We start from the raw sequence: 18,706 nt of genomic DNA, 5'->3' as shown, positions 1-18,706 counted from the left end.
TACTGTAATTTTCAGCTGGTTGTTGTTCATTGATTTTTCTAAAATCATGTACTGCTTCCATCGATGGATGAAATGCTAATGGTGGCCATTAATTAGTATTAATACGTATATTTTGCAATATGTTGAACTCAGACACATATAAATTGAGGGAGAGGTATTACATGGAAGAAGATGATTCGTAAGGGAAATCCACGAAAGAATTGCAAGAAAAGGAAACAATTCTTTCAAGGTATAGTAATGGGCACCCATTCTACAGAATCTCTCAACTGTGACCTTGTAGAAGTCTCCAAGTTACACCACCAATTAGTCTGGGTCTATATTCTTTCTCATACAGGTGTTGCTAACATTTTTTTTAAGACATTGCTTTCATGTCAAATTCTAGTTGAATTTATCCTAACATTCTTGTTTACAATTGATGTTTTATCTTCCAGATAATGCTTCTCAAGACAACTCAATGACAAGAAGTTATTTCAGATGTTCTAAAAGCTTAGTGAAGAAGGTTTGTTTCAATAACCAGCTTAATTCTCAATCTTTTCCAAATGAAGAAACACAATCTCTAATATCTGAGGACTAATTCTTTGTTAAGAAGGGTCTACGAAGAGTGATGAAGCATTATGCAGCCATGGCATTTCTAATGAAAACAAGCTCAGATGATTCTTTCAGGTAAGCAGAGTTTGCAACTTAGTTCTATACAGGAAAGTGCATCGAGTTCATTAAGATTTTCTCTAATTATGCACAGAAAGTACCTTTCAGGAAACGGCTTTCACTGGATATATGTGGCGCTGGCCGATTACCAGAAGTCATCATTCTTCAAGCTGTTCATGAGGGGAAGATTGTCTTGAAAAGGAGTTTGATTCGCCATATAGGAGGTTCGTTCCATTTCATATTTTTCTTTTTATAAAAACTCTATTACCATTAATGAATTTATTTAAGTTGATCAATCATTTTCTTCAGGCTTCAAATTGAATTCAGGGCCTAAATTTTATCCTGATGAAAAATACAATAGTTCAAAACAAGCTGAGGCGCCTAGCTTTTGTAAACCTGAGTTCTCTGTAAGCTCTGAAGATGTTTCAAGGGATGACGAGGGTAGCTTGAAAGATAAAGATGGATACATGGAGAAAGTTCCTTTGAAGTCCATTTCTGTAATCAGAAGAGAGCTGCCAGAAACATCAACCCTCGGTTGGCCACTCCTTCGAAGAAACACTCTTGGTCCTGCAGCTTTAAGAAGATCAAAAGCAAGAAGCATGTCCCTGATGGAATGGCTCATGAATCTACCTAGGCGATGCTCGGACACGACAATGCAAAACCAAATTGATTTAGATTCTGATGAAGCTAACATGTTCTTCAATGACAAAATGGAAGACTCCATGAGAAAAGAATCTATTGTGGAAGGATCAGATGATGGAAGCATCAATAGAGAAGATGAGGAGTACAACCACATTCAAGAATTCTCTTCAGGTTCAGTTTCTGAATTTGCAGAAGAATCGACACAGTTGACACTTGGCTGGCCTCTCCTCCACATAAAGACTTTTGCAACGGTAGATTCTCCAGGGGAGCCTGAACCTAGCAATGAGCTTGTAGCTACATGTATCATGAGCGAACCCACTCAATCAATGCAAGACACTCCTGAATCCGAAATTAATTCGTCTTTCAAAAGAGTAGAAAGTTCAACTGAAAAAGATTTCTGTTACTGGGAAGCACCAGGAGAGCAGACAAAGAAGGCGAAGCTGGTCCAGAAATTCAAGTCATCTGGCTGCAAGCAGTTCAGCTTTGAGGAGCTTGAGAAAGCAACTCGGAGCTTTTCCTCAGGTTCAACTCCTATCTGATCAAGACTTTTACTTTATCGAGGCTTTACTTATATAGGGCATTGGGTGTTGTAGCTTGATTTCTTTGACAAACCTTGGTTCCCAAAACTGAATATTTTAACAGAAAACTTGATCGGAGAGGGAGGATGTAGCTATGTGTACAAAGGATCCCTTCGTTGGGGCAAGCTAGTGGCAGTCAAGGTTCTAAAACATTACAAAGAAGCTTGGAGTGACTTCTCCTTAGAAGTAGACATCGTCTCTTCCTTAAAGCACAAACATATTACACATCTGATTGGTGTCTGCATAGAAGATTACCATTTAATTTTGGTTTATAATTTCTTGTCCAAAGGAAGCTTAGAGGAAAGCTTACAAGGTGATTTCTTGCGAATACCAGTGTTGCTTCTTCTTTTTCTTTCCTTTAAGTTCTCTTAAGAGATAGTGTTGCTTCGTTTGAAAACATGACTACTGCCTTATAATTGGAAATCAATTGTGTCACAGGTCATACTGAGAAATCTATTTTGCCATGGAAAATGAGATTCAAAGTGGCAATCGCAGTAGCTGAGGCTCTAGATTACCTACACAACGAATGTTCTCGCCCTGTTATTCACAGAGATGTGAAGTCCTCTAACATTCTACTCTCTAGTGAATTTCAACCACAGGTACTATTCTTGACAACTTCTTCCACGTTTGATAACAACTTTAGAAGAAAATTCATCACCATATTCTTCTTATCTCCGATTTATGCAGTTATCTGATTTTGGGCTTGCTGCATGGGGACCTAAAGATTCAGCCTACATGATAAGCAACGATGTCGTAGGAACATTTGGATACATCGCTCCAGAATATTTCATGAATGGGAGGGTTAGTGACAAAACAGATATATACTCCTTTGGTATAGTTTTGCTTGAGCTGTTGACCGGAAAGAAGCCAATCAGTTGCAAAGGTCTAAAAGGACATGAAAGCCTGGTCAAGTGGGTAAGCATTTTCTTCTACATCAATTGCTTCACTAGTTGATGTGTTCTTATTCGCTGAAAACCGGACTAATAACGATTTATATTTTAAACCAATCCAGGCCACACCATTATTAGAGAGTGGGAATTTAGATGCGTTAGTGGATCCAATGTTAAGCGAGGAGTACGATGTCACTCAAATGCATAAAATGGTTCTAGCAGCAAATCTCTGCATCAAGCAGTCTCCCAGATTACGTCCAAAAGCAAACCAGGTACAATGATTATATAACAATTGGGTTCCCGTTCTATTAAGCAAGGTATTATATTAAGGTTAAAGCTAAGAGAAAGATTTATTCTATATTTTTGGTCCAGATTCTAAAGCTGTTAAGAGAAGATAAAGATGTAGGAGAATGGAAGAGTACCTATGATAATGATCAAATAGAGTCGACTAATGAGGAAGTCGGTCACTTATCTGCCAAACTTGATCATAAGTCATGCTCAGATTCTTCATCTCTGGTTTTGGATGATGATGCTGCATCCCTAATTAGTACTGATATGACATCACTAAGCAGCGTAGGATATAGGCAGCATTTAAAGTTGAAGGACTACTTACAAGAACTGCTGGATTAATCATCAATATGTTTTTTGTTAAATGTTGCTGCATTTCTTTCTTGCTTACAGAAACATCGGCATTTGAAACGCAAGACGGAAGCTTTATCCATCAGAGCTTGAGACCCACTTGAACAAGAATGATCTTTGTTGTATATAGCCATCACGAGCTAAGAACTACGCACAGAAACTTGGGAAATATGTATAGTTGAACCCTGCTCCACCTTTTCACAGGGGCAGTGGGAAGCTGTGTGATAAAGTTCTCAACTCAATTTAATAATACAAGTGCATGAGTGATTATTTTCATACTTCAACGATGGAAATTACATACAGGCTGAATATTGTGAAATTTATCAATGAAGGCACCTCTCTTATAGTTTCAGCAACTCAGGCTAGCAGCATCAAGGCATGCACTTTCATCGCATTTAATGCATAAACAACTGACTAGAACTATCAACAAAATATTGTAATAATATCACAGTCGATATTTACAGATATACGATAAAAAGAATACACAAGTGCATTTAAGCACATTTAGACAAAAAGAAACCAAAAACTAGCTACCCTCCTTTAACTTCTGCGAAACACTACACCCGCCCTGTTAGTTCCAAGTAGGGCTTCAACAAAATCAAAAGGTTTGCAGATGCAAGTGTCTGACACATACATAAACGTGGGGTATATATCAAACTGTTGCTATAAAGCAGATTCACCTTCTACCTCTCTAGTCCTCTGCATCAAGACAATGTTCTACCATTAACTGCTGACGAGTCTTTAGCCACAATGTTCCTCCACTTATCTTTGAGATCAGCAGGAGTTCGACTTCCATCAAAAACATGATGACCAAACTCCAAAATTTTCTTCCAAGGAAGATTTTTATTCACTGTAGTTGAAAATTTCTGCACCCCTTCCTGACAAAAGAATAAAAAAAAGCAGTTATGCCATCAAATCTCGGGTGTTCTTTAACTGATGATTCCAAAGTCAAATTCTGTCGTTCAATAATCATGAAGTAGAAATCATAACATGAAATGTCATTTCGCTATCGGAAACTACAAGGATCCAATTGAGAAATACAGAATCTTTAGGGCTGCACTTCTTGGAATTGGAGACTAATTCAGATGCAAATATGAAATAATAGATTTCAAGAAATCAGCAATTTACTTTTTTGGGCCAATTCACTCATTGGGAATTGGGAGTCAGGACGATTGCATCCTATTAGTTGTAACTTTGAAATTTTACACTATTTATTAGAGACATCAGAAACAAGGGGCAGATCAACCACTTTGGAAGACAAGATAGGTGCTGCATAATCTCTGAGGCAATCAAATGCTTTGATAATAAACACCAATGTCGAATATTAGGAAAATTAAGTCACAACTAACAAAACATCAAATACTTCAATCCCACTGCTGTTGAACCTGAAAGCATTTTGATCTACCTCATCAACATTGTACAATAGCTGCTGCTAGAGTCCCTTTTCCATCAAAGCTGTATGGTAGAATGCTATGGCTATTGTCCAGTTTAAGAAATCCATGGCCAATGAACATAATTTACAGCAGAACCATGTTTATGGTGTTTGTGTTGCAAAGCATGTGCAGAAAACTGAAAGCAACCTAAATCAGGGGATTCCATCTCACTGTCACATCTAGGGGCAAAAAACTAATCAAGTAGCAAACCTATGCCACCATACCCTTAGCATTTCTTCCTCTTCAGGTTTCCAGTGCAACCTCTTACGCTTTTCATGAGGAAATGAAAGATTTGTTCTGCATATAAGTAAAAGAAAACCTCCAGATCAACAATGAAGCTGTAGATGGAAAATAATTTCTTCACATGAAAGAAGATAACTTACAATTTCTTAGCCGGAGCTTGGGTTTGTCTGGACTTTTTCAGAGGAATAACTTTCTCATTTTGGTTCCTAGCTTTTTCTACTGAGATGTTGTCGGGATGATGTGATGATTTCTTTGTTGAATTAGCTTTCTGATTAGCCCTTTGCTTAGCCCAACTCAATCGCGCTGCAAGAGTCTCATTGTCAGAATCAGACATTTTGGGCACATCTGCCACAACATCTCCACCAGTGCAATTGGCTGCAGGTGCATCCTCATGCACTCCCTCTTCTTCCTCCTTCCTCGCTTGGTTTCCTTCAGAAACTTTTAACGCTTCAGATTTTAACTCTGCTGATCCTCGAAGTGCGTCATCAACAAGAGTCTCTTCTTCTATGCAGTTGGTATTAAAAGGGTCTTCTTGCTCTTCACCTTCAAGAATTCCAGCCTCCCACTGATCAATAACTTGTTCATTATCCTTTTCTTTCTCCGTACCTTCATCATTATGTAGAACTTCAAACTCATGAATTTTGGAGACGTTTTCATGTTCAACCACTTCTGTACTTCGACAGCCATCAGATATCTTTACATTCTTCTCATTTTGATCTTCTTCCACTTCCCCAGTCTCATTCCGCACTTCATCATCAACATCCATCTTGGTGAAATGCTCACAGCAGTTTCTCTCTGGTCCAACACTTGTATCAGCCCCATTTATTCTCCGATCATTCAGCTTCGCTTTATCATTCCCAACCTCAACTTGTCTGGAATCCATGAAATCGCTCAAAGCTTTCTTAGCCAATAAAGCCATCTTCTTCCATTCTTGGGCTCTAGCTTGCTGAAGTTTATACCAACAATAAGGGCAATGAAAGTTTCCCTCTTCATCATACTTGGGCTTACGCGGGATACACTCAACATGAAGACAAATTGCACAACCAGCTCCACAACAAATCAGCAATTTACCACCTTTATTGCATTTTAAGCAAGTATTCACTATTTCATCATCACTACTCGAATTACTTTCTCTTCCATCACTTTCATTTGATATGTCCATCCTGTCCGCTCCATCTTCTTCTGCATTTGAACTACGATCCTAAGCAAAAATGCAGTAACTCATTTTTATTAAATACTGAATATAGTAAGATGTTTTAACTTTTTAACATAACACTTCCTATTCTACATGCGTCGAATTGAAAACAGATAATAGCAAAGGGAGAGAGATCACCGGAATATGGGAAGGAAGTGGCCTTGTGGTGGCAGTGATGGTTGAGACTGATCGGCGAGACGCTCCGGGAAAGCGAGCCCTGGCGCGTGTTTTGGTTCTCATTTTTCTCCAGAAAATTTTACGAGCTCGAGATTAGGGCTTTCGCGTTCAATTGAGAAATAAAAGAAGGGTGAATTCTTCTAAATTCTAAATGAACAGTCATAAATCTATAGTGGGTATTAAATCAATTTATATTTCATTCAAGAAAAATTATTTCAGTTGATTCTTTATTTTGTTCATCTTCCCCCTCCTTTTTTTTTATGTTTTTCTTTTAATAATCTTTCATGTTTTTCTTATCTTTCTTTTATGTTTGAAGTGTCACGATTAAATGCAATCAACAAACCAGCAACTCCAAATATTTGTTAACATTAAAATCACTGGTGTTATTATATATTTGGTATGGTCGATTAATTAACAACGCTCTCAATTAGCAGTTCCACACCCGACTCAGAAGGGGCATCTATTAGCCTTTGCACGAAGAACCAAGCCATTTGATATTGATGCTTAAGAAACAGCTTTAGGAATCACTTGCCTGTGATTCATTCGAACTCAGTTATTTGTCCAATAGGAAAATAAATAACAACGGCACTTTCTTTATATATATTTATATATATTTAAAAAAAAAAAAAAGAATGCATTAGATCTGTCAATTTTCACTGTACATATTGCCTTCATCTTCACCCTACCCACCCCCCCAACCGTGCACTCTGCAGTCTGCCAGGTGCACTAACATTTTCTTTATAAAGATGGCACCCCGGACAACCCGGCAAAATTTGGCAACAGGACTAAAGTAGCAAACATTAAAATGGAATCGTATAGGGTAATGCATAGATATCAGCATGGGGCAGGAAGCGAGCACAAGGCCAAAAGCCAAGACCTTCATTGGCTGGTTCATCATGAGAAATTTGGAGTCTTTTGTCTCGAGATCTTTCTTGCCGTTTGCTGCAACAAAGCCAGTCGCAATCATCAAAATTGTTTTGCTGCGCAAAACCCACGGGCAATGGAGCCCAATCCTCAAACAAAGCTTTGTATCGTGATTCTGCTTTGTATAACTTCTTTTCCTTCTTCTCAGTTTTGGAAGAAAGGCGGGCAGATTTTTCTTTCCTTTCCAAATCTGCAGTAAGAATAGGCTTAATTGGTGCAGAAGTGATATCTTCTGCTGCCTTGAAATTGATAGTACTACAGTGTTCTCGTCTAGAAATGGTTATAACTTGCTCCTGCTCTGACAGGTTCTTTCCAGAGGTAGAACAAGACTGCTCCCCATTAGCAGACGCAATTGGCTCTATATGCCTTTGCAACGGCAGCCGAATACGAATAACATTCCCTATTTGATGAAAGTTATTAGAACAATTCAAAGAATAAAAGAAGACACATTTGACATCTCTTTCAAACTCATCTAGATGACTCACCATGAGTTTTAGTGGCATTATACACAGAGTCATCACCTTTTCTCTTTTTGCTGCTTCGAGTGCTGTCAGGCGAGTAGCAAAGGCTCTGAGAACACACTGGTGGTTCATGTTCTTCAGTCAAACTACTCCTTTCAGCTTCCTCCTCCTTCCCCTTTAGGAGGTTTTTATCTGTTTGGTTACATGTAGCCACAGAACAAGCATCCTTCTTTTCCTTCCTAGACTTCTTCACTCTCTTCTCTTTCTCTCTCTTATCTTTCTTCTTCCTTATATCATGTTCTGTTATGGCCTCCTTCCAGTCCTTCTGGAACTTTTGTATACCAAAATAACAATTTTAGAGAAGGCCAGGGAGCACCAAACGACATGAATTACCAAACCAATGATATTGCAGAATCTTTGGACCAACATATAAATCAATTTGCATTTATGCCCAGGAAAAGTAACCTACAATGAGTAAAACCCCAACGCTTGTTTGGAAAAGATTAAAAGGAAGTTGAGATGAGAAAATGAAGAGATAGAAAAGTAACTACAACTTGCAAAAATCTTCAAAACAATTTTTTCTGCTCAATTGGGTCTTTTGCCCCTATATATGTTGACAGACATGTTAACTGTCTCAAGTATGGAAACGAAAATAAAATAACTTACTTAAAACTTTCAAAAAAAACTACAAATAAAAGAATTGACAAATTTCAGTGCGGCCTATTTGGGAGAAACGGTATTGCTGTTTTAGTAGCTCAAACAACTACAGTATAACAAATCTTAATATCTAATAAAATTTTAGAATTTAGGTTCAGAAGATTAAAAATAGATAGTTACGATTGTGTGCACTAATTGGTAACCATCATTCCACCATTCCAATTGAAGGTATAAGCAAAATCACAGCACCACTCCCAGATAACAGCAAAACATCCAATTTTTGTACAAATTACCTCATCAAAGTTCATGTATAAAGTCAGAACACAAAATGTTCATATATAAAGTCAGAAACCAAAGTGTCCAGTTACAACTTACTTTTTATAGAAGAGGCAATTGACAAACAAAATATTTTTTAAGTCAGAAAATTAGCAATGTTGTTACGAGTTTACTAACTATTGACCACAAGCTCACCGACCCAATATAGAGACTTGATTACTCCCCATCAAAAAATGTTCTCGACACAAAGACAATCATTTATCATTACTGCGAATACATCCATAAACATATCCCGTACAAGCATAGAGTCTTTAAATAAAAGATATTTCTTTTTTTTAAAACAAGATTGAAATTACAAATTAAGTTTTACAATTAAAAACAAAAAACCAAGTTGAGCATAAGAAGAACCAGATTCGCTCAACGAACCTTAATGGATTCACTCACGGCCTCACCACGCGCTCCGTTCCTCAGGTGCCCCGGAGGCGGGTAAGGAAAGCACCGTGACATTGCTCAAATCTCGTTGTCTTTGACTTGATTAGGGTTTTTACCCACAAAAATATATCGATTTAAGAATCTAGAATAATAGAATATCCCTAATTTTATTTTTTTTCCTTTTGATATAAAATCTCACGGCTAGGGTTTTTTTCTCTTACAAAATCGCGGGCTAGGGTTTCTGCAATCCGAGAGCTAGGGATTTTTTTTTCAGCCCCCAACAATTGACAAAAGAATGCAATAGTTGGAGAAAGCTGGGCTATTTATAGCGTGGCAGGTTCAGATTTAAGTCGGCTACTTGGGTCGGTTACTTTTTTTACCGATAATGCCCTTAACCTAAAATTTAAAGTAGTATCTAACTTTCCTATTTGCAGGTTGAGAAGGGACTCAAAAGTAAATTCAGATTAATAATAGAGAAGTCAAATTGCAAGTAGCCACGTAAGCTGACCACGAGACTTCTCCTAGTCTATATTCCATCTGATTAAGATTAAAAAAAGAAATAGGAAATTTTGCTAATTTAATTTCGTGGAAGCCTACGGCGACACGTGTAACAAAATATCAATTCAAAACCCTAATTAAACCCTGTCCTGATTGATCCCCTAAAAGCCCTATCTAATTCCAAACCTGTAACCAAACACATAGATTGCTTCTTCAATTAAAAAAGTAAAGTTCGAGAAAACTAAGAATTCATAAATCGATTTTGATCACGATGAGAAGGGCTACTGGATTCGTTACTCTTACCCGAACCCTCGCCGGCGGTGTCTCCTCCGCTCAGCAACGGGTGGCTCCAGCGGCAATGATGAGTACGTGCTCAAGTTCTAATTCGTCTCAAAGAATTTTCGACAGGTTTGGAATATCAAACCCCTTCGTTGCGCGCGGTATCGCCGGGATCATGTTCTTCTCTGCTGCTGCTGCGTCGCCTTTTGCACAAGAGGTACACGCCAAGGAGCCACCACCGCGTGAGAAGTTTCTCCCTAACGACGTTATTCTTTACCAGTACGCAGCTTGCCCTTTCTGTAACAAGGTTAAAGGTAAATTCTTATTTCTATTAACTACAATAGCTTTTTTTTGTTCCCGTGCAACAAATATTACCTTTGTCTTAGATCTGAAGTGATTATTAAATCATTAATCTAACGCTTTATATTGGTATAATTGATACTGGAGATGTTTTGATTAATTGAAGCTGAACTTACCACTGTTAAGAGAATTATGCTTTAGGGATGGACAAATTGAATTGGTCAACATTGCCATGTGAAGCGAAAAGCATTATTTGGATTAATTGTTTGCCGAGATGAATATAGGCTTAAAAGGTTTATCTCGCAATCCTATGTGGTAATGATTTTTGTCCAAACCGATATAGAAGGCCTGTTGCTGGTTGTTCTCATGTCATTCTTTGAGTCTAGTTACTTTCTCTTGTAATCTGATGCCTTATGAATCTTCTGCCTGTCTTTTGTTCTCTTCTCTCAGCATTCTTGGATTATTACAATATTCCATACAAAATAGTGGAAGTCAATCCTATCAGTAAAAAGGAGATCAAGTGGTCTGATTACAAGAAGGTGCCTATTCTTACAGTTGACGGAGAACAAATGGTTGATTCTTCAGGTTTTTGGCCACTCTTTTGTTTTATGCTTTTTGCTCTAAATATGGATGCTAGACGGTCTTAGTTTGATTTGAAGTCAATGAACATAAAATTTATGAGTTTTTCAGTTTTCTTCTTGGTGATTATTCTTGAAGATTTACATGTTTTATGGCACAGATATAATCAATAAGCTGTTTGAAAGGATTCATACAGGCAACTCTATCCCGGATAGCGATGAAGAAAGCAAGTGGCGTGGGTATGATTGCATCGCATTGTTCAACTTTCCAGCATATTAATTCCTTGAGATCTTCAAAGAGTTAGTTTGTTCACATAAATCAGCTGTTTGCTCACTGTCAATGGTTGAACGTGTTCTCTTGCTTGTATTAATTTTTGCTTTCTATTATTTTAAATTCTATGTCATCTTACCATGTTTTTCCATTTGTTGCCTCAAGTTTGCTTTGATCAATAGTCTGTTGATTGTTAATCAATTATATTATCTCTTTATTTAGGTGGGTGGATAATCACTTAGTGCACGTTTTATCACCAAACATTTATCGAAATACTACTGAGGCTCTTGAGTCATTTGACTACATCACTACCCATGGTAAGATGTTAGACTATATTCATCACATTCTTCAATTACTTTATGTGCTCTTCATCTGTTATGAGGAAGAATGCATGGCATATGCTAGTGAACACTGTATGTTAGTACACTATGTGGAGTGATGTTGTAATTTACTTTCCTTTTTTCTTTTTGTGCTTCATGATATATGCCTATGTAACTATGTTTCTGGTCTGAGCCATTTATCGAGAGTGATGCTAAGCACCAAATTTGTTTATCTTATTCTCATTATATGCTTGCCCGCAAATCAGGCAATTTCAGCTTCACAGAGAGATTAACAGCAAAGTACGCTGGAGCAGTAGCAATGTACTTTGTGTCAAAAAAACTGAAGAAGAAATATAACATCATTGATGAACGTGCAGCCTTGTATGATGCTGCAGAAACATGGGTGGATGCTTTGAATGGTCGTGATTTCCTTGGTTCGTATTTAAACAAAATTTTGGTTTTCCTTCGGTCATGATCGCTAAGTGCTAACTTCCCCTATGCACCTCATGTTAATAGGTGGCTCAAAACCTAATTTGGCTGATCTTGCTGTTTTTGGCGTTTTGAGGCCCATCCGATACTTGAAATCTGGTAAAGATATGGTGGAGCACACACGTATTGGTGAATGGTACTCGCGAATGGAACGTGAAGTTGGAGAACGTAATGGAGTTGAGGCTTGAACTAGTATGAGGGTTTTGTTGGTCGAGTCACAACAACATGATTCAACCTTCAGGTATAAGGGATTTAATTTAAGATAGGCCACCTATCAAATTTTATTGAATAAATTCTGTAAACATTACATTTTTGGTATGTGAAAGGAATTATAGCCTACTTATGTCTTATCTTTATGTGAATAATCTTGTGATTCTTGAAATTGGTCTTGGTACTTTCCGCTTACTGGAAAATGTGTGATTTAGATGTTACCTTGTGATGCTCGTTAATATGTGCATCATTACACGTATCTTAAAACAATGGTAGATTGTAAAGTTCCCAGCTTACTGTAGCGAACTGTGGAGCTTGATGGGGTTAGTGGCACCGGGAAACTGGCCCAGATCATTTTGAAGTCTGCAATGAACTCTGTAAAATGCGGATGCTATGCCAAACTTCACTGCGATTTGTTTATGTGGATATTTCTTCCACAACGAAATAATTGAAATAGGAAAACCTTGGCCATATGGAAAATCTAAGCTATAGTAATTTCCATCATTTTTGGCCTGAAATAGCTCTCTCGTTTTATCGTTTTTTGTCCATATCTTCTATTATTTTCATGCGGTAAATTCTTGGCAAATCCTGGGAAGTTTCTTTTTTCAAGAAGGAAAGGAGTTTTGGGTTTTCTTCCCTTAACTCGAGCAATTGGGCGTGCGAGATCTCAAATTCTCAATATAGAGAGAGCCTATATGGCTTTTCATGGATTGCCTCCTGTCTTTTGGGTTATCTCCAAGTTTCTGCTTGTGGGAAAGCCTGGTCTCAAACTTTGGCTTGATAGTGCTTATTGCTCAACATACGTAGAAGACCATCTTTTCTTTCTTTTATTTTTTTCAACTTTCTATTACGAAACTTCTTTTTGAATTTTAGCAATTCTTTCAGAATTTATAAAATTACATTCGAATTTTTTATGTGAAACTGGAAGTAATTATATACAAAGTAAAATATTCGTTGATTAACAACTTGGGATTTTTTCTCAATCTTTTCCTTTGCTGCTAATTGTTTTTTTCTTCTGTTACTTTCTCAATGCCCAGACAGAATACTAAAAAAAGAAAACAATAACAATGACAACATAGACTTCAATCTAATAGTGATAGAGAAATCAAACTGGCAACTTCAAATCAAAATTAAAAGAAAAAAACACAAATGTTAGATTATTTATTTATTTGAAAAATATTTATTTATTTACTAGAAAAATAGGTGCAAAGCACTCATTCAAGAGAAACAAGTCTTACAGATTTTTTTTTCTTGTTCAAAAGGTGTTTTAGAAAGTCAAGTAAAACATAAAATATTAGTTTTTTAGTATTTTATTAACTATTGATACTTAGCTGAAAATTATCTATGGAGAGTGATGTAGAAAATAATATTTTGAAAATAGTTTTACAGAATTTAAAAGAAATTAACTATAAGTGCTAAACCGACAAAGAGTTGTCCAAATACCCGTTGTTGAATCAAATTAATTCAAATTAGTTGTTTATCCGTACATTGTACCGCTATTATTGTTATTTTAATTATAAAATCAAATTGATAGATACAATTTGATAAAATTTTTAATATTATTAATTTAAATTTTTTTTTAAAAAGTATAGTAATCTAACTATTTTTAAATATTAGTAATTTTTATAATTTTATTAATATTATTAATAATATAAAATTATTTATTAATTAATTATATATTAATATAATTGATTTTATTATTTTTAAAATGAAGAATTTATTATATAATCAAAATATTAATTTATTATTTAATAAATATTAGAAATATAATTTAAGATATTATTTTTAGAAATAAAATTATTATTTAATTATAAATTAATTTATTAGTTAATATAATATTAAAATACAGTTAAATATTATTTTTAGAAATAAAATTATTATTTAATTATAAATTAATTTATTAGTTAATATAATATTAAAATACAGTTAATATGCTATTTTTTATGATCGAACTACTATTATTATCTTATTAGAAATTTATTTATTAGTTAATATAATATTAAAATATAACTAATATATTATTTCTTCCGAATTATACCTCTGTGTTTAATTAGGAATGTAACTTATGAATCAATAAATTAATAAAAAAATTATAAAATTATATATAAACTTAAAAATCTTACGTGTCAAAAATAAGTAGAAATATCAAAATAAATATTTTATATGTCAAAAATTAAACTTACATATCAAAAAATTTAAATTTTAGAAATTAATATATATATATATATATATATATATATATATATATATATATATATATATATATAGTGTTTCTTCCAACAATTAAACACATAGCTTCTTTTTTTCTTTTTAAATAACAAAATATTTTCACTTTTTTTCTTTAATTAATTTTGTTTTATAATACTATCACTACCTCGCATTCTTATATTCATTACAGCCAATCCGCCATCTTCATTTACCACATTAATAAATTAATTAATATTAATAAAATTAATGTTATTAATAAACATTCAATTTATGCTTTTTAATAGATGCATGGTGAAGTTTTTTGAATATTTGGCTTTAAAATATGAGTTGTGGGTGTAATTGTTGGAGAAAATGGAAATGGGTTTATTTAACCCTTTCACGCAAGTTCAAGAGGCAATTAACCTTTTCTCCATTTCTAAACAGTTCAAGTTCAGTATTGTTTTTCAACAAATAATTAGAACTTTATTAAAAAGTTAAATAGAAAGTGGGACGAGACGAAAGAGTAATTCGTTAATTTATAAAAGCATTAAGTACCATTGGAGTTGTGTAGTTGCAGATAATATAGAAAAATGAGTCGTCAAAACAAAGCCAATATCTAATCACTCGTCATGTCTATGTCTAGTTTAAAGCTTCAGCTGGTGTGGAAGATCTGCAGTTCAACTCTAAAACCTAGGGGGAAGATGAACCTTTCAGTTTGTGATTAATGCTCATTGCATGTTTTTACTTTTTACAGCTTAACCGGAATCAAAGTAAAAACTATTCCTGTGTAAAAGCATGCCCTAAACAGCAAACGCACCCTTCTACTCGGTGGTTAAAATTGTTCTCTCTGTTCATACTTCATTATCTTTTCATGCTCTTTAGCCACTTCGAGCTGTCTGGCAGCATTATTCTTTTTCCCTCTTTCGAAAAAAGGGTTGGGTTAAGATTCGGATCCAAATTCATAAGTTTGTTGAACCAGATCACAAGCTTCTTGCACGTAAACCTTTGAAAAGTGTAATGAAATAGTAAAATACCTTGTACATGAGCAACAAAATTCTCATGACCCAGATAAATGCGACCATATAGTGTTATTTTTTTTAGGAAATTTTAATTTATATTCTTACTTTTCGTTCGCTTTGATTAAAATTGAATTAATAAATATTATTATAAACAGGAAATTAAATGAAATTATTAAAATTCAAAATTTTTCACACTAATCATGTACATGCATGGTGCAGATGATGCTTACGTGGTCTTTTTTTCTTCTTCTTTGAACTGAGGGCCGATACACGTTTCATAGTATCATACCATATAAAACATTCAGAAGATACAAAGAACGATTAATATGCATTTTTCTGACATAAAAATACTCAAAACATCTGCCACAAGAAAACAAATTATTTCTATAATAACTCATTTCGAAGAGGGCTGTATGAACTAATTCAGTATATTTTAGATAAAAGTGATTCTATAGGGTCATATAAAGATAATTATGTAATTAATTATTAATGTAAATGAATGGTTGCACCATCGTTGCTTAAAAAGAAAAAGAAAAAAGAAGATATAATAAAATAGTAAATAAAAAGAAGCGCTATTCTTCAGCATTTTCCAATGACCATTACTGACAATTTCTTCAATCTCTGATTTTTCTGTATTACGTCTGACTCTTTCACGTCGCATTTGAGTGAATTTCTCTACCAACAACAACACCACCAACACCGTCTCTCTGTATCTGACCCAATCTGTGTCACAAAATCTGCATGTGTACCTTATCGAATAGCGCCACCCTCTTATTAATTAATGCTTTTCTTTTGGCCTTTGATTTTGACAAACAGCTCCAAACCCTTCTCCCTTCCGATCCTTTCTTTCTTTCTTCTTTTTCTTCTTTTCCCCCCCCATTTTTAGTACCTTCATAACGTCGATAAGCGATTATTATCCACTGAAATATCTGTTTAACGCTATTGCTAATTACTTTGGAAAATCAAGATTTTGTCGGTTCTCCCACTATCTCTCTAGTCTCTACCTATATAATCATAATGGTCCTTTTTGGGTCTTTAGCAGCAAACAAGGCAAAGGTTGTGCCTCCAAAAGAGTAAGAGAGAGACAGAGAGAAAAACTGTTCATGCATCTCTTCTGATATAACGACATAAAACTCTCTGCTTTTGAACCTAACCCATCTCATATCCCTTGTGTTTTCTTCTTCTTCTTCTTATTCTTATTCTTATTCTTATTATCAGGCCATGCAATATGCGAGTGCAGGCAACGTTTCGGTGGGGTTGGTTATTATAAGCTCAGTTTCCAGTACTAGTTATTAGGTTCTTATATTAATTATGGCTGTTCAAGCTCAGTTCATGTACCCTGAAAGTCTTGGTATCCCAATGTTTAGTTTGCAAGATTGGGCTGTTAGTAATCCTGCTGAAGCTGATTTTTCTTTTGGATTGCAAGAATCTCAGCAGCAGAATCTCTTTCTTCAACAGCAGAGCTCTCAAAATTTTGGTTTTGATTGCAATAGAGGTGCATGGTTTGCTTCTCCACCACCATCATCATCAACTTGTGATAGTTTTCTTGCTCTTTCTCAATCTTTATATGCAAATTATCTCGAAATGCAAAGGCAAGAGGTTGACTGCATTCTTCAATTCCAAGTAATTATTGATCTTACTCTTAACTGGCTCGTTAAGTCTTCACCAAATTTAAGTTTTTTGTTTAGATAATACAATTCATAGCACCATCTTTTTACTTGTATTTTTTTTATTCTGTGATTGATTTTCTTTTTTCCCAAAAATTGAATGCAGCACGAGAGGTTAAGATCCGCTTTGCAAGAACAAAGAAAGCAACAATTTGCAGTCCTGTTGAAGAGTGTGAAATCCAAGGCCATCTCTTTAATGAGGCAAAAAGAAGAGGACTTGGCAAAAGCAGCAAAGAAAAAAATGGAGCTCGAAGCATGTTTAGAAAGAGCACAAATGGAAACAGAATCATGGCAAAGATTAGCAAGAGAAAACGAAGCAATGGTCATAGATCTAAGCAACACGCTCGAACAAGTAAAAGAAAGAATGGTCCTGAGCAGCAATAGCAGAGGCCAAGATACAGAGTCATCCTGCTGTGGTTCATGCAAGAAAGAACAAGAAGCAGAAGATATCCCAAGAAAAAGAATGGTCTGTAAAGGGTGCAGTTCTAGGGCATCGAGTGTCCTCTTTCTACCTTGCAGACACCTCTGCTCGTGCAAGTTTTGTGAAGCTTTTTTCAGCTCCTGTCCTGTCTGTGAATCTGCGAAAGAAGGGAGCATGGAGGTTTTTTGGGTCTAACAAAACAGAAGTAGCACGAGAAAAGTAAAAGAAATTGGAAAAAGGTTCAATTTATTTTGCCAAAATCGTATATGCGTACTGTCACTGCGGTGTTTTCTGGGTTGTTAGGCTTCTTTTTTTCTCTTGTTTTTTTTTTTTTAGGTCTACGTTTTACAGATTTTTTCTGTGTGTGTACTTTGCTACCGTGCTGCGGCCTATATCTGTGAATTGAAATGATGGTAATTTGTCAGAAAATGGGCGCTTTTCAATTGTTTACCTTGTGTAGGACTGTAGGTAACGGATACATTATACCTGATCCAGCTTAATTAATTAAATTTTAATTTGGTTCTTCTCTTTTTCACTCGCAATAAATGGCAGGCAGATTTAGCCGTAGCAGTAAGAGTCTACTGCTTTGACTGACATAAAAAAGAAAAAAATAATTTGCACTGTCACCGCCACTTCAATTTCTTTCTTTTTTGGCTGTTCTAATGGCAGTTTCATAGCACAGTTTTGTGAAAGAAGGAAAGCTGCTGTACGTGTAAAAAAAGTAGTATCAAAGACTGCAAAGATGGATTATTATTATTGTTATTTATGTATCAAAGGGTACCGTGAAGGAGTTTTGCTCTTACTCTGCAGAAAGATAGACTAGAAAGGTTTGACATGCAGCTCTTTGCTAGAATTGCTTTCTTTTCTTTGCAGTGGTCAAAGTGTAAATTCAATAGTCATTCGAACTGTAAACTTAAATCTAAAACTACAACTTGGTCTGAAATCCGAGTATAAGGTGGTGAATTTAAAATCTAAATTAATTAGATTTCCATTACTTTGTATGGAAAATAGAGTGATATTATTACATACTTTTCTAGAATGTCTATCTCCTTCATCTTCTTTCTCTCTTTTTTATTTAATAATCACAATATGCGAATGAATAAATGACTAATTAAAAGTGGTAGTAATAGTTTGCGAATTACAATTGATGAGATTCAAAACAAGAAACAACGTACCGTGCTGCATACATTGAATCGATCAATTAAAAATTCAGACTGACAAGACGTTTGCTTGGTGTGAGGTGGCATGCTAATGTGCAAAGCTACATCTTTCAGG

At 35.2% G+C, this 18,706-nt stretch overlaps 5 protein-coding genes across 11 annotated transcripts; 3 read left to right on the top strand and 2 right to left on the bottom strand.

Moving 5' to 3' along the window:
* The first annotated feature begins 19 nt into the window (after positions 1-19).
* LOC8274694 (protein kinase STUNTED) lies at positions 20-3,678 on the top strand. Of its 5 annotated transcripts, none has more exons than XM_025156876.2 (10): positions 20-334; positions 432-499; positions 587-663; positions 754-869; positions 955-1,809; positions 1,930-2,178; positions 2,304-2,464; positions 2,553-2,780; positions 2,878-3,027; positions 3,437-3,678. In XM_025156876.2, exons 1-10 carry the CDS (start codon positions 172-174, stop codon positions 3,485-3,487), a joined length of 2,118 nt encoding a protein of 705 aa, XP_025012644.2. In that variant the 5' UTR covers positions 20-171; the 3' UTR covers positions 3,488-3,678. The 5 variants fall into 5 exon arrangements, with proteins under 5 accessions (XP_025012644.2, XP_048227049.1, XP_025012642.2 ...); XM_048371092.1 differs by having other exon boundaries at positions 28-229; positions 590-663; positions 3,128-3,678; XM_025156874.2 differs by having other exon boundaries at positions 28-229; positions 3,128-3,678.
* Positions 3,679-3,809: 131 nt separating this feature from the next.
* LOC8274695 lies at positions 3,810-6,646 on the bottom strand. 3 transcript variants are annotated; one of them, XR_001535450.3, is made up of 4 exons: positions 6,404-6,646; positions 5,211-6,271; positions 4,523-5,124; positions 3,810-4,272 (listed from the first exon to the last, which is right to left on the bottom strand). XR_001535450.3 is itself a non-coding variant. In XM_015721465.3 (4 exons), the coding sequence occupies exons 1-4, from the start codon at positions 6,503-6,505 to the stop codon at positions 4,099-4,101; spliced, it is 1,410 nt and encodes a 469-aa protein (XP_015576951.1). In that variant the 5' UTR covers positions 6,506-6,646; the 3' UTR covers positions 3,810-4,098. The 3 variants fall into 3 exon arrangements, 1 of the variants encoding a protein (XP_015576951.1); XM_015721465.3 differs by having other exon boundaries at positions 5,052-5,124; XR_001535452.3 differs by having other exon boundaries at positions 4,124-4,272; positions 4,800-5,124.
* A 415-nt stretch (positions 6,647-7,061) lies between these two features.
* LOC8274696 lies at positions 7,062-9,501 on the bottom strand. Its single transcript, XM_015721848.3, has 3 exons — positions 9,187-9,501; positions 7,852-8,158; positions 7,062-7,766 (listed from the first exon to the last, which is right to left on the bottom strand). The coding sequence occupies exons 1-3, from the start codon at positions 9,265-9,267 to the stop codon at positions 7,243-7,245; spliced, it is 912 nt and encodes a 303-aa protein (XP_015577334.1). The 5' UTR covers positions 9,268-9,501; the 3' UTR covers positions 7,062-7,242.
* Positions 9,502-9,834: 333 nt separating this feature from the next.
* LOC8274697 (prostaglandin E synthase 2) lies at positions 9,835-12,277 on the top strand. Its single transcript, XM_002510524.4, has 6 exons — positions 9,835-10,283; positions 10,720-10,854; positions 11,009-11,087; positions 11,341-11,435; positions 11,705-11,872; positions 11,955-12,277. Exons 1-6 carry the CDS (start codon positions 9,962-9,964, stop codon positions 12,113-12,115), a joined length of 960 nt encoding a protein of 319 aa, XP_002510570.1. The 5' UTR covers positions 9,835-9,961; the 3' UTR covers positions 12,116-12,277.
* A 3,697-nt stretch (positions 12,278-15,974) lies between these two features.
* Positions 15,975-17,953, top strand: LOC8274698 (probable BOI-related E3 ubiquitin-protein ligase 2). The gene is made up of 2 exons (XM_002510525.4): positions 15,975-16,966; positions 17,117-17,953. Exons 1-2 carry the CDS (start codon positions 16,655-16,657, stop codon positions 17,624-17,626), a joined length of 822 nt encoding a protein of 273 aa, XP_002510571.1. The 5' UTR covers positions 15,975-16,654; the 3' UTR covers positions 17,627-17,953.
* Positions 17,954-18,706: the final 753 nt, after the last annotated feature.

This window comes from Ricinus communis, chromosome 2 (genome assembly GCF_019578655.1).
Source record: "Ricinus communis isolate WT05 ecotype wild-type chromosome 2, ASM1957865v1, whole genome shotgun sequence".
Classification (NCBI taxonomy): domain Eukaryota; kingdom Viridiplantae; phylum Streptophyta; class Magnoliopsida; order Malpighiales; family Euphorbiaceae; genus Ricinus; species Ricinus communis.
This window is presented reverse-complemented; position numbering and strand designations above follow the sequence as displayed.